This window comes from Podarcis gaigeae (assembly GCF_964106915.1).
Source record: "Podarcis gaigeae genome assembly, chromosome: 9".
NCBI lineage: Eukaryota > Metazoa > Chordata > Lepidosauria > Squamata > Lacertidae > Podarcis > Podarcis gaigeae.
In genome coordinates, this window is record NC_139685.1 from 64931799 (window position 1) to 64947073 (window position 15275).

The 15275-nt window shown below is 45.3% G+C and overlaps 1 protein-coding gene across 1 annotated transcript; it reads right to left on the reverse strand.

The window, feature by feature from the left end:
• Positions 1-937: 937 nt before the first annotated feature.
• Positions 938-11298, reverse strand: LOC310852808 (estradiol 17-beta-dehydrogenase 11-like). The gene is made up of 7 exons (XM_083756862.1): positions 11065-11298; positions 10818-10925; positions 5992-6123; positions 4474-4580; positions 2462-2599; positions 1398-1514; positions 938-1110 (listed from the first exon to the last, which is right to left on the reverse strand). Exons 1-7 carry the CDS (start codon positions 11272-11274, stop codon positions 1020-1022), a joined length of 903 nt encoding a protein of 300 aa, XP_083612988.1. The 5' UTR covers positions 11275-11298; the 3' UTR covers positions 938-1019.
• Between the last annotated feature and the right edge of the window lie 3977 nt (positions 11299-15275).

A 15275-nucleotide genomic window follows, 5' to 3' on the forward strand; every position in this document is an offset into this window, starting at 1 on the left:
CAGATACGCTTCATGTAATCTGTTTGTAGACACTCAGCAGGAAATACTAAATTACTTGCCATTGTGAAATGCATTTTCCAGGCACAAAACAAAGGATCACATGAGTGAAAAAATGTGGGCACTCATAAATATTCATGCTATTAATGTTGTTTGATCCTGATATTTCCGAGCAGAGTTTGTAAAGTATGAAAGAGACATCCTTCCCTGTCTCCCACCAACATTACATCCATGATCATACAGTAGGAAAACCATATTTCACACTCATGTTTATTGGGTTCTGCTGCATTATTTCATACTTCAAGGGAGAAAGTTGTAAATGTTGGGATACTGCCAGGGAGACAAAGGCCACCACTGCGGACTCCGGACATCCATCGATCTCCCGTAGATACAGTATCAGCAATTAGCGGCACAAGCTCCAGAAATAGATTGCCACATTCCTGGGCTGATGCACACTCTATCAGCAGAATTCACACAGCGAAAGTTGCACAGCAGGAGAGCATATTTACAAGTTTATTCAGCGTTGGTCAGAACAAAGAACAAACATGACCGCCTGCTAGCGTGTTCAGGCAGAGAGAAATGAAAGCAACAGCAAACACAAACATCCTGTGAACAGGAAATACGCAGACTCTGACTCACACAGCCTGCTCCCTCTTAAGGTGGAACGGAAATATCCTAACAGTAAATGCCTCATCCACCGTCCAGTGACATTTTGTATTTCTCCCTGAAAGAACTGAGTAAGAGGCTTCATTCATTTCATTATACAAAACATTATTATTTCTTTGTTTAGAGAGGGAGGAAACTTACAGTAACTCTGGATTACACCATTCTTAAGAGATAGGAAAACATCATTTCAGTTGCAAGGAAAAGTTGATTTTTCCATGCCATTCATGCATACATAGGTTGATGGAGCTACTTGCTACAAGAAGGAGGTGTATGATAGGTTTCATAACAGATTAGATTCTATCCAGAATTACAGCTCCAAAGAGTTAAAAGCATTTAAAAACAGGAATCCTATCCCCTTAGTTTTCCTTGTCCTTGTATCCAATGGTAAAATCAAATTTAAGTTTATTCAGCTTCCACAAAGCTTTAGCTCCACGAGCTGGAAGAAACCTGGAGAAAAGAGGAAGATATATTAGTTTCTCAGTATTGGGAATCCTGCAACTTTCTAAATGTTGGACTTTGACTCCCATCAGCTGTGGCCAGCACGGCAATGGTAAGGGATGACTGAAGTTATAGTCATGTGAAGACCTATATGTTCCCTGTCATTTGTCTACCTGGAAGTAACACTCTGAAAGCAACAGACACATTAATTAGGCCAAAAGTGATTTTGGTTTTTGTTTTTTGTTTTTTTTTAAAAATACATTTAGCGGTTGGCTTTAATTTTTCAGCATACTTACCTATCCAGCATGACACTGACTTTCAGAAATCGTGGGATGAAAATCATGCTCTCATTGGTTAGAATTCCCTTCATTGCTTGACTTGCAACTTCTTCAGGCTCCAATGGAGGCATTAATCTGAAGTTAGAGAGGAAAAAAGCAACATTCTATTTGCATATTCTTTGCAAGGTCAAGGCTTGGAACTTGCGACCAGTACAAAAATCAGGCAATGGGATGATGCTCACATAATAGGCCTGGAGCACAGGTAAATGAAGCCAAAACACAAGAGAAGGTAGGGGAGGATTTCTTTTAACTGAACAACCTGAAACAAATCTAAATGGAAACTCAGATTATTTTAAAAAGAGGCTGGGCCACTCCAGACCATTATTTTATTGCAGCAAGATTCTGCAACATGCTCTCTGATGCTATAAAAATGCTTTAGTGGTGGATTTGTTTTGCTTTATTTGTTGTTCTGCGACGCTTCCCCAATACCACCTACCACATTATTGCTGTCTGGAAAGCACGGCAAAAAACCCACGCCATGCCACCGATATAATCTGTGGCATGAACAGTTATAGAAGAAGAGTTTGGATTTGATATCCCGCTTTATCACTACCCGAAGGAGTCTCAAAGCGGCTAACATTCTCCTTTCCCTTCCTCCCCAACAACAAGCACTCTGTGAGGTGAGTGGGGCTGAGAGACTTCAAATAAGTGTGACTAGCCCAAGATCACCCAGCAGCTGCATGTGGAGGAGCAGGGAATCGAACCCGGTTCTCCAGATTACGAGTCTACCGCTCTTAACCACTACACTTCAGCAGGAAGTTACTGTTGGAAATGAAGCAGCATGGCCCCCCCTGAAACTTTTGCAGGCACAAAGAGTATTGAAAGTGATATCGTGTGTAACCGCCAAAATAGCATCTTGATAAGCACAAATCATTATGAATGTTCAATTAAAAAAAGACATCTGGGACACAACAATAGATGGAACAAAAGGAAAGGAAGGACTAAATGACTGGCACTACAAAAGGGCACTTTTAACACTGGATTTTTCTAAATGTCAATGTCACACCTTTCTTATTCAGTACCTTGAAGACGGATTTTTGACAAAGTCGGAATTTATAAACATAGGGCAGATGCATGAAGTCTTGACCCCGTCTTTCTTCAATGCAGAAAGCTCTTCTGTCAGAGCTCGGTGAAGCCCAACTGCAGCGAATTTAGATGAGCTACAAGAAATTTCGGACATAGCTTAGTGGCTGGATGATCATGATTGCCTTCGGCACAATACAAATCTCACAAGAAACATCAGAAATATTCAGGGACAACATGCAGCTGTTTTTAGAGCTGTCGGCCCTCTCTAACCTCAGACCTACACATATGGAGTGATTATATTTGTTCTAGAGTAGACTTGTGAGCTTCCTCTCCACATGCTAATTTTATAATGCATGCATGTGCTTTTGCCAATCAACTGCTGATCTGCTACTGGAAGCACATTTTGGCCAACTGGGATTTGGATATTCAGTGAAATCTTCGCCCACTCAGCAATCCCAGGGTCATGAGAATTAGCTTTAGGTTAGGAATCAAGCACCACTCAGTTCCCCTGGTTAAAGTAAGATGACTATAGTTATGATGATCTCTTATTGACTGGGCTTAGGTTTCTAGCTCCTAAGCATGTGGGATTTGGAAATGGTGAGAGCACTCTGAAATCCTTTAGTTTGGGAGGGAATCATTTTATTCTTCTCCTTCTGCATCAGGGATCGAGAAATGGTGGTTCGTCAACTGTTGCTGGACTGCAACTCCCATCATCCCTCACTATATTGGCCATGCTGACCAGGACTGATGGGAGTTGGGAGTCCAGCAACATATGGAGGGTCACAATTTCCCCACCCCTGCCCGATGCTGCGATTCCGCTGCCTTACATGTATCGTAATTTTGACGGATGATTGGCTTATTGCATTTCATGGTACTTTCATTGTATCTCTGGTGGCTTCCATGCGCTGTTCACCAAAGTGGGGACCTCTGGTTCAAGAGGTAAAGGTAAAGGGACCCCTGACCATTAGGTCCAGTCGTGACTGACTCTGGGGTTGTGGCACTCATCTCGCTTTATTGGCCAAGGGAGCCAGCGTACACCTTCCGGGTCATGTGGCCAGCAGGACTAAACTGCTTCTGGCGAACCAGAGCAGCGCACGGAAACGGCGTTTACCTTCCCGCCGGAGAGGTACCTATTTATCTACTTGCACTTTGACGTGCTTTCGAACTGCTAGGTTGGCAGGAGCAGGGACCGAGCAACGGGAGCTCACCCCGTTGTGGGGATTCAAACTGCTGACCTTCTGATCGGCAAGCCCTAGGCTCTGCGGTTTAGACCACAGAGCCACCTGTGTTGCTTGGGGTGCAGGTAAGGGGGCCCTTAGTCAAGCCCAAATATCCAGTGGGAGAACAGAGGAGAACCTTCTGATCGGCAAGTCCTAGGCTCTGTGGTTTAACCCACAGCGCCACCCGTGTCCCTGATCCAAGAAGCAGTATATAAATTAAGAATCGCAAGCTCGTGGACTTCAAGTATGTATTGGCATTGGCTGGACACTTATGATGTAGTCCAAAGAGCTTCTGCCTGAATTCCAGAACTTCTGAACCCTTGCCTTCCACACCACAGACATTCATGCTCCCAGAAAATGGCACCACACCATTGGGAATCCATAGGTGCAGCTTCTGAAACAGGAGCAGGAGCTGCATTTAGAATGGGAACTGCCATTCTGCTTGTGTGGCAAATGTCCACTTGCACAACAGAACACCCCAACCCCGTCCTCTCTGTGGCTGCTCCTCACACACACTCAGAATGTCCTCTAGATAGTTGGGGGACCCTCAGGAAAACATTTCTGGGGTGCACACACTGGGAGAGGGGAGGAAGAAAAAGCTGAATCCCATCCAAAGTATTCTTCCTATAAGCTGCATTTCTCAAAAGGTAAGATTCCACATAAAATCAGTTGTTGGGTAAATAAAACCAATACAAGTAAATTTACTCACAAATGTAGCAAGAGTAGGGTATTATTTTATGGCTTCTTTTATTTCTGCTGATGGGGAAATGTCTCTCCTATATACTCACCAATAAGCCACGAGGAATGGAGCCACTATGTGTCCCCCAGCAGAAGCCACGGTGATGATATGGCCGTGGTTGTTCTTCATCATGGTCGGTAGAAATGCTTTTGCAGTCTGGAAGTTTAAAAAGAAAGGGGAGTAACTTTCAGGGCCGTCTTAAGCATATGCGGCGCCGGGGTGCAAAGATCCGCCTGGCAACCCTCCCCCCCCCCCCAGTTTGCCCAGAGTTGTTGACCTGTTTTTAGGGAGGAGAAACCCAAAATTGATGACTTTATTTTAGGGTGGGCTGGTGAGGTGCGCACAACAGAGCTGGCTTGGCTAGCCGCCTCAGCAGCAACAGAGGAGCCTGAGGCAGCAGCGGCAGCAGAGCAAAGGGGGGCGCCTGGGGGGTGGGCAAGCAGAGCCCAACGCAACAACAGTCGTGTGTGAGGAGGTAGCAGCGGTGACTGAGTGAAGCCATGCGCCTCATGTGAGCAGCATGCACTGGGCGGGCCTCTCAATGGCCTCTCAACGGCCCGCCAATCACAGCTGCCTCAGTGCCTCGCTCACCCAATGGGCTCTGCTCCACTCGGCAGCGGCTGTCGGCTCTTCCCAATCCCTGGACTCCACATCTCAGCCCCGGACTTTCAGCCTGGTGCCTCTGAGAGCCCGGCGCCCAGGTGCCCTGCACCCCTAGCACCTATGGGTAAGATGGCCCTGGCAACTTTCCATAGAAGTCAGCCATTTAGTAAAACAGTAGCGACCGTTGTACCAATTCTGCTGTTGTTGTTTCAGGTTTGTTTGTTCTTAGTTTCCTTTATTTATTCTGAAGTGGGTTTTATTCCACAGGGGCCAATGCAGTCGCGTAAGTTCCACTCTCCCATCCTCCAAGTGCAAGTGACAATTACAGTGGGGAGGGGCAAGGAGCAGGGACCCTAGTTCTTTATATACATGTGTTATTTAATATCACGCTTCTTCAATCCATAGGATAAGCAGAACAATTTATGGTATAAATTTGAAAACCAGATGCAGAAATAAAAACGAAATGGTGCTGCGCTTTGCTAATAAAACAGCGCTGAACCACGCTGCATCTTTTCATTCAGGTGTAATGTCACATCCGATGATGGAAATCAGGGTGGGAAGTCGGCAAAAGAAAAGAAAAAAAATATTATGCATTGGAGTGTATATGTGAATGTTTTTGAAAATTTGAAAATATAACTGGGGGGCAGGGGAGATGATCGCCTTTTCCAACAACATAGCACCAACCTGACCTGTGGCACTCATGGGAACACTCCAACATTATCCATGTGAGAGAGTAGGCCGCCCTTTCGCCAGCATGGCACCTTCCAAATGTTTTGAACTACAACTCCCATCAGCCCCTGCCAGGACTACCATGAAAGCTTGTCATTCAAATAATCTGGAGGCCAGTAGGTTGCCTGAAGGCTGCAGGAGATCATGGCAACCATTGTCAGTACCTCCCATTACACAATGATGTGCTCATAGGGCTGTTCTTGCAACAGGGCTGTGCTTAATGATTCTTCATTACCCAGTAGTGAGCAAGGATGTTGACTTCAAACATTTTTTGAATAGCTTGATCCTCAGTTGACAGCACGTCTGTTGGGGAGATCACCCCGGCGTTGTTCATCAAGATGTCCACATCACCAATCTCCTTTCTCACCTTTAAAGAAAGGGAGTAATATAGGGCAGAGGTGTTTAGCTGCTCTGAGACATTTTATGATGTGTGGAATGAATAAATGCAAATAATAATAATAATAATAAAATTACAGATTACAGGAGGTTAGATTAGGGTCTTAGGACCTGAACCCCCTAGTCTTTTGTGGCAAGCTCTGTATTGCCTAGATCCTCCCTTTAGGAACTGAAAAAAACAGCAACATTAGTTTGCTTATAGGGTGGTTGGACACACTGCAAAGCACAGTGTCAGCACAGAACACCTTTAGCAGCTGCTCAATGCCTTACTTTCCCGGGGACATCTATACTGTAAATATAAATAAGCACATTCAAATTTTATGCAGAAATGTAGGATGATCCTGTGCCTCAATCTCCACAAGTATATGTGCCAGGATTGCAACTTTCTTGAATTTCTCATATTCATTTTGCTATCGTCAGTGAGTATGGGCAGGTAGGTTTGCATGACTCACCTTTGTCACTGACCCTGCTGAGTGGGTTAATGAAGTCCTAACAGTGCCATTCTATGCATGTCTACCCTGAATGAAATCCTATGGAGTTCAATAAGGCTTGCTCCCAGGCAGGTGGGTACTAGATTGTAGCATAAAGCAATTTTTAATTGTTAAATTTCTCTTCCCCCCCCCCCAATAGGGTGGGAAAGCGCTTAACTTTGACAGGATCTTGCCCTGAACCCCTAACTAAAACGAAAAACATAAGAAGTTCAGTTGGTCCATTATTTTTATTATTGGCTGCTTTTATTCCATTTATTATTCCATCTTGGCTGGAAGTCCTGGAAGACCTGTTTCCTGCCTTTCAGGCCTTTTCCCACCTGGCCTGGGAGGGAGGGTTCCAGACTGACTCCAGCTACAAAAGCTGAAGCTGCTGAACAGACTCTTTGGCCGGGGTATTGTTTCAGGGTGGGGTTGTTGGATATTTTGTTGTTGTTGTTGCTGTTATTGGTGTGTTTTTTTTGGGGGGGGGGGGGTTAGATCTTATGATTTATGTGGAAATTGTTCAGTTTGGTTGTGTTCTTTGTGATATGTTTTATTAATTGTTTTTGGCTACTTTCATTATACTTGTATTTATGTAAATCTTTTCATGTAAGCTGCCTTGTGCATGGTTTTTACTATGGAAAGGCAACATACAAATAAGATTATGATGATGATTAAAAAGGGCAATGCATTTATTAGGAGTAAACAAAGTTTACTGCGCACATCGGATTACCCGCCCACCCTCCCTTAGGGTTTGTTTGCGCTGACCTTGCTAAGCCTGTCATGGGGTTGTTTGCTTTGGGGCAGGGGACTGGTAGAAATTTTACCATTTGGCTGATTGGCTGGTGCCATTTGGGTTTTGCCTACTGCGTAGCAAATCATCACAACTTGTAAGGTTGCGGTTAAAGGTAAAGGTAAGGGACCCCTGGCCATTAGGTCCAGTTGTGGCTGACTCTGCGGTTGCGGTGCTCATCTCGCTTTATTGGCCAAGGGAGCCGGCGTACAGCTTCCGGGTCATGTGGCCAGCATGGCTAAGCCGCCTCTGGTGAACCAGAGCAGCGCATGGAAATGCCATTTACCTTCCCACCGGAGTGGTACCTATTTATCTAATTGCACTTTGACGTGCTTTCGAACTGCTAGGTTGGCAGGAGCAGGGACCGAGCAACGGGAGCTCACCCCGTCGCGGGGATTCAAACCGCCAACCTTCTGATCAGCAAGCCCTAGACTCTGTGGTTTAACCCACAGCGCCACCCGCATCCCTAAGGTTGTGGTTAGGCATTGGTTAAGTTTTTGGTTGGTGGAGTGGATGTGGTTGCCCCTCCAATGCTGCTGCTGCTGCTGCAAGGGTATTCCATTAAAGGAATCCAGGGGCTCGACGTGCTTTTGTCCAAATCCCTGGCAAAGGGCTAGGGCCACACAAGAGCCCCTGGGAGCATTTGGGGAGAGGGGAGAGCCTGGCACCCAGTTTTATTCTCTCCCCAAAATTGTTTACCCTTACTGACTTCCGCACAGGTGTGGTTGTCAGTACTGTTCCTACCTCCAAGTGGCAACAGATAGTTGCTAACCAATGCCTAAGCAACCACTCACATTCTGTAATTCAATAAAGTTGTGGCCAAAATTATGCCAAAAACAAAAATGATGTGTGAACCATGTTTATATTCAGGGGGTGTCTTGGGGGTCCTCGACACGCAAAACTAGGAACAAGATTTTTGAGCTCTCCAGAACTCTCCATCATGGAGGGATCTCCAGTCTGAGCAGTGCAGAGAGTTGATTCTCCGGAGAAGAGGAGAGGGACACAAATGTCTCCACGGGTCTCTCTCAGGTGAAGTGGAAGGATTTGATAGTAGGAGAAAGAGTATGGTTTTGAGATAGTGCAGGACTTTAAATATTTTTAAATTTTTTACTGGTGCTTGGCCCTGGGAGACCTAATGCACAAATCTCCACTGAATATATCTCTGCAGTTTGGCTAGCTGCCAACAAGCAACAGACACCTCTTTTTGCAACGCCGCTTACTTCATATAAAACAAATGGAATGAGAATGAGAAACTACCTTGCACAAGAAGTTGTGGGCATGTTTTCCTTTAAGTCTTTGGCACGCAACCTACCATTTCCCAAGCATTCCTGCTGCTAAGCTGATAATGAAGCCTAGATATGTGTAACACCTCAGAAGGTCTCAGGCTCAATCCTTAACAATTCCAGGAAGGGCTGGGAAATGTTCCTGCTCAAAACTCTGGAGAGCTACTCCCATTCATTGTGGAGAATACTGAGCTAGAAAGACCAATGATCTGACTTGGTATAACCCAAAGAAAATCCCATAAAGAAGCTGGACCATAAAGAAGGCTGATCGCCGAAGAATTGATGCTTTTGAATTATGGTGCTGGAGGAGACTCTTGAGAGACCCATGGACTGCAAGAAGATCAAACCTCTCCATTCTGAAGGAAATCAGCCCTGAGTGCTCACTGGAAGGACAGATCATGAAGCTGAGGCTCCAGTACTTTGGCCACCTCATGAGAAGAGAAGACTCCCTGGAAAAGACCCTGATGTTGGGAAAGATGGAGGGCATAAGGAGAAGGGGATGACAGAGTACGAGATGGTTGGACAGTGTTCTCGAAGCTACAAACATGAGTATGACCAAACTGTGGGAGGCAGTGGAAGACAGGAGTGCCTGGCGTGCTCTGGTCCATGGGGTCACGAAGAGTCGGACACGACTAAACGACTAAACAACAACAACAACAACAAAGAAAATCCTGTGTGTTGCAAATCAGAACACTCTAAACAACAACAAGCAACAAGTCAGCTAATAATATACAGACAATATTTTTAAAACACTATACTGTTTCAAAATTCATAAACAGAAGACGTATAATATGTGCATGGAGTCACAAACTAATAAGAATCAAATAAATGTTCTATGAACAGGAATGGTGGGAGTGGTAGTTTACTGTCAAAGGTCTTTCAGGATAATGAACTGTTTCAATGATAAATCTTCATCAGCTAGCAATAATATGAAATGAAAACCATTACCATTCAAATACAATCCTGTGAAAGAAATGGCAGGCCTGCATGTTAACCAACCAATAATAAATACACACCAAATTAATAGTCCCCAAAGGTACATCAAATGGCCATGGATCAGCTATCACTAAAAAGTGTAGTTAGCTGATGCTGTTGGCAAAACCCTAGTAGTGGCATTATCAAGGCCTCCATTTCAGTGATCTTTGACAGTGACTTACCACTCCTACCATTCCTGTTCATGGGAAGACAGGCAAACTAATATCAGTGTACTGGCAGAAGCAAAGATCACCAGTGCTGAAGCAATGATTCTTCAACACCAACTTCGTTGGACTGCTCATGTTGTGTGGATGCCTGATGATCGTCTTCCAAAGCAACTACTCTACCCTCCGAACTTAAAAAGGGAAAGCGTAATGCTGGTGGTCAACAAAAGAGGTTTAAAGACTGTCTCAAGGCAAATCTTTAAAAATGTAGTATAAACACTGACAACTGGTAAACACTAGCCTGTGAATGCTTCAGTTGGAGAACAGCCTTTAACAAAGACACTCAAACTCAGGACGCAAGGGAGAAGTGTACTAAGAGGAAGGCACACTTAGCAAATCCACACCATGATCAACTCCCACCCGGGAACCTATGTCCCCACTGTGGAAGGACATGTGGATCCAGAATTGGCCTCCACAGCCACTTACGGACTCATTGTTAAAACCGTGTTTACTGAAGACATTCTTACTCGGCTACGAGTGATCGCCAAAGGAGGAGGAGGAGGAGGAAGAGGAGGAGGGTGTGCACAAATAGCGATATTATATAAATAACAAATAGCAATATTTAATAATTTGCTGAACTTTAGGTAAAAAGGTAAAGGACCCCTGGACAGTTAAGTCCATTCAAAAGTGACTATGGGGTTGTGGCGCTCATCTCGCTTTCAGGCCGAGGGAGCCGGCGTTTGTCCACAGATAGCTTTCTGGGTCATGTGGCCAGCATGACTAAACCACTTCTGGCGCAATGGAACACAGTTACAGAAATCAGAGCATACGGAAACGCTGTTTACCTTCCCACCGCAGTGGTACCTATTTATCTACTTGCACTGGCGTGCTTTCGAACTGCTAGGTTGGCAGGAGCTGAACTTTAGGATACTAGCATCATAGCAAGTTGGGGGAGCCTTTGGGGGAATCTGAAGGCTCACCTTCTCTGCAGCGCTGTAGATGTCCTCTTTCTTGCTACAGTCCACCACAAAAGCATGTGCTGTGACTCCCAGCCTCCTGCATTCTTCAGCAGTTTCTTCAACGCCATTCTAGAAATGGAAAGGGATTGAAAGCTCACTGGGAAAGGGCCTCAAAAACCAATTAGAATTCTTTTAGAGGATGCTATTGAAAAAGGTCCAGTCAGTGTAGACTAACCCAGCTCTAATCCTAGCAATAACGCAATCATACCTTGTTGATATCCCACAGAACTAACTTGCATTGGCGCCTCGCAAATTCGTAAGCAGTGGCTCTCCCAAGCCCATGGCCGGATCCAGTGATCAAAACAATTTGTCCACTGACACATTTTTCCTTCACGGGAATGAAAAGCTTGACAAGAGCCTCTAAATAGGAGTAGAGGACTACAAGAAAAAACACAGGGATCTCAAGCAAAAGATGCATCTTTTTTTGAGAAAAGTTCTGCACACTGAGACCAATGCACACCTGTGTGCGCACTGTTATTTATTAATCAGAAACTGACATCCTGGCTAGCTTCCAAATGGCCACGCAGCTACCCTCAACGCTCCTGATGCAATGCTCCAAAGATCTGGCTTTCCATGAAAATATTTTGCAGATTTATGCCTGCCTAATTGACACCCCACTGAACAGCCTCAAGCCCCCATCCCATGGGAACAGCCACAAGTCCCTGCTCTCCTTGGCTTGGCTGGCTGGAAGCAGAAGTAGAAATGTATCCTTATTGGGTTTGGAAAATGGTGAAAAAGGTCCCCCCACCACCCTGATAACATAATCACTCAATCTGCTGTTCTTCCTTTAGCCTCCTAGCCCCTCTCTCAGACATTAAGCTGACCAATCTGTCCCAGCCAATCTAAATAGTCCAGTGCTCAAACTGGGTTTGGGGTGCAGCTAAAGGTAAACGTACCCCTGACCGTTAGGTCCAGTCACAGATGACTCTAGGGTTGCACGCTCATCTTGCTCTATAGGCTGAGGGAGCTGCCGTTTGTCCACAGACAGCTTCCAGGTCACGTGGCCAGCATGACTAAACCGCTCCTGGGGAACCAGAACAGTGCACAGAAATGCTGTTTACCTTCCCAACGGAACGATACCTATTTATCTACTTGCATTTTGATGTGCTTTCAAACTGCTAGGTTGGCAGGAGCAAGGACTGAGCAACGGGAGCTCACCCCATCGTGGGGATTCGAACTGCTGACCTTCTGATCGGCAAGCCCTAGGCTCTGTGGTTTAGACCACAGAGCCACCTGTGTTGCTTGGGGTGCAGGTAAGGGGGCCCTTAGTCAAGCCCAAACATCCAATGGGAGAACAGAGGAGAAGTAGTTTTGTGGTTTTTAGGGTACATGATTCCTGTACATATTTCATTTCAAGAGGGGCTTGTCCCCCTCAGCAGTGCAGCCCTGGAGTCCATGGGATCTCTCCTAGCCAGCCTTCAGCCAACCTGCCTAAGATGGATCCCAGTCTTTCTTCTCTCGTCTCTTCTTCCCAGAACACCTTGCTAAAAGACTCCCTTTTCCTGTCACCTCACACCCAGTTACCCTGGCACCATGTGTCTCCTCAGGCCAAAGAATTCTTCTCAGACGGCGAATCAACACCATTTGTCATGTTTACAGATTTTATCTTCAATAGGTCAGCCAACCTGGGTTGTGTAAGTCAGCCCGGGAATTCCTTGTCTGGGACTGCCGTACATCTGGGTTAGACTATCAAAATGGCGCCCGGGCAGATTTTTGCTGAATCAGCAAAATGTGCAGGAAAACCCAGGCATATGGCAACTAGGGTGATTTTTAAAAGAAAAATGATGTGGGGGGGGACACCACATTTTTGAGATGTTCCCCAAAAAAAGCTTAACAACCCTCTTCGGCTGAGGCAAGTCCCCAAATTTTCAGGAACTGGTGGAAGACCAGACCAAAGGCTAATCATAGAATGAAGGGATTAAAAGTTTGGGGGCCTGTGTGTCAAAGCAATGAAGCAAGAGATGGTTTACTAATTTATGGTTTTTTAAATGGCTAAGAAACTCAAAGTACATCTTAAGGGAGAAGGGGGTCTTTTTTTTTCTATGACTTTCCTTGAAGCAAAAGGAAGGAGACACTATTTTTAACCCACTAGGCTAATATATACTGCTACCCCAGGCAAGAAGTAAAGATAATATATGATAATTTATTGTCCTCCATGCATTTGTTTTGAACTTGGATTTCTGATCAAGAAACATGGGGAGGGGGTGAAAAACATTATCTGAACACGAATCCCAAACATTTCCCCTCAGTAAAACTCTGGGCTACCTTGTTTACTTACCGGTAACTAAAAAAAAAAAAATGTGCCTGCAGAAATTTTGGAATGAACCCAAAAAACATATTTGCTAAAGGGCAGTAAACATTGCAAAATATGTGAATATGTACATAACTAATTTTAGAGGTGGTTTAATCATTTGTCTTTTGTTCACAGAGTTAGGAAATGTGTTAGGAAATTTTGTTCACAGAGTTAGGAAATGTGCTAGAAAGCACAGTAAAACGCTACCTGTTGAATCTATTTTTGCTTTGTGAACACATTGGGGGAAATGTGTGAGGCAGGTGTAGAGGACTCCCTGGTCCGGAATGGGGTAACTGTGCCCCTGAAGGACCAGGTGCGCAGCCTGGGAGTCATTCTGGACTCACAGCTGTCCATGGAGGCGCAGGTTAATTCTGTGTCCAGGGCAGCTGTTTACCAGCTCCATCTGGTACACAGGCTGAGACCCTACCTGCCCACGGACTGTCTCACCAGAGTGGTGCATGCTCTGGTTATCTCGCTTGGACTACTGCAATGCGCTCTATGTGAGGCTACCTTTGAAGATGAACCAGAAACTACAACTAATCCAGAATGCGGCAGCTAGACTGGTGACTGGGAGCAGCAGCCGAGACCACATAACACCCGTCTTGAAAGACCTACACTGGCTCCCAGTACGTTTCCAAGCACAATTCAAAGTGTTGTTGCTGACTTTTAACGCCCTAAACGGCCTTGGTCCGGGGGGGGGGGGCATGTCTTCTTCACCTTCTTCTTCACTACAATATATCCATTTATTTCCAACTGTCAATGTCAAAAGGGACTAAAATCAATAAAATTCATAGAAAATCAACGTGCCAATTTGCTCAATTTCTCTAGGACTCCATGACACCTCCCCTGTCCTCCATAATCCCTCAAGCAAGGTGTCAAGACCCTAATCCTGTCAAATCACTCTCCCAAGCCTTTCCTCCGGGCAATGCCAGGTGGCAGACTATGCATACATGGACCATTGTCTTCTCATCACCGGTACTCAGGATGTGCTTATCTGCGCATATCTCCAGCTCTGCATATTCCCCCTCCCTCCTCCATATGTTAATCCTGTGTAACCCAACCTCTTCTTAATGTATTCATGATGTAATCTGTGTAACCCAACCTCTTCTTAATGTATCCATGATGTAACTGGGATGCATTTTGCACTGTATTCTGGGACATGGAGGGAAGTTTCAAAAGTTCATGTCACCCCTTTCTCGATGTTCAATCTCGCCTTGAACCTGTTGCGCAATAAACTTGGATCTTCTGCAGCTTGCTCCTGTCTCCGGGTGAGCTCATTTTCCTCCGCAGGGACCCGCGGACTTAGTCCGACGAGCTGGGTGGCAGAGCAGCCTCGCACCCAGATTTTACCATAACAACCTGAAGGAGCGTGTCCACCCCCATCATTCTGCCCGGACACTGAGGTCCAGTGCCGAGGGCCTTCTGGCAGTTCCCTCGCTGCGAGAAGCCAAGTTACAGGGAACCAGGCAGAGGGCCTTCTCAGTAGTGGCACCCACTCTGTGGAACGCCCTCCCACCAGATGTCAAAGAGAAAAACAACTGCCGGACTTTTAGAAGACATCTGAAGGCAGCCCTGTTTAGGGAAGCTTTTAATGTTTAATAGGTTTTTGTATTTTAATATTTTGTTGGAAGCCGCCCAGAGTGGCTGGAAAAACCCAGCCACATGGGTGGGGTATAAATAGTTTATTATTATTATTATTATTATTATTATTATTATTATTATTATTGAAACAGGATGGGTTGTTTTCTGTGTTGTGCACCATACTTCGGCTTTCCATGTGTCAAAATTGGCAGATTAGATCACTGCCATTTATGGCTCTCTCCACCACCCCTTCAAGGGACCCAGATGAAGACTGAAAGCCACCCTCTCCATCACCACTTCAGACAAAGGAACCAAGCTCCAAGGTGGTGGCCTTTCCTTCCACTTTTACACACGAGGAGGCCTAGCTCTGGTGGGAAGTCCAGATGGTGGATGCGTCTGGCAATTTTGGTTCCTCTTACTTTCTACCAATTCCAGGCTTAAGTTTAGTTAGCAATTTGAATCTTGCCATCTGATTAGTGGTACAATTAGGTAACTTAAGACTCTTGTTCTTTCAACCCAGCCCCCCTTTTATGAGGAAATGTATA

What these genes read in the sequence shown, in the direction of transcription:
- LOC310852808 (XM_083756862.1), bottom strand. Translation starts at nt 11,274, where the DNA reads ATGCATCTTTTGCTTGAGATCCCTGTGTTTTTTCTTGTAGTCCTCTAC. An exon ending in GTCAAAAATCCGTCTTCAAG is followed by an intron (nt 1,515 to 2,461) that starts GTACTGAATAAG and finishes CTCTAACTTCAG; the next exon opens with ATTAATGCCTCCATTGGAGC. An exon ending in GTCAGTGTCATGCTGGATAG is followed by an intron (nt 1,111 to 1,397) that starts GTAAGTATGCTG and finishes TCTTTTCTCCAG; the next exon opens with GTTTCTTCCAGCTCGTGGAG.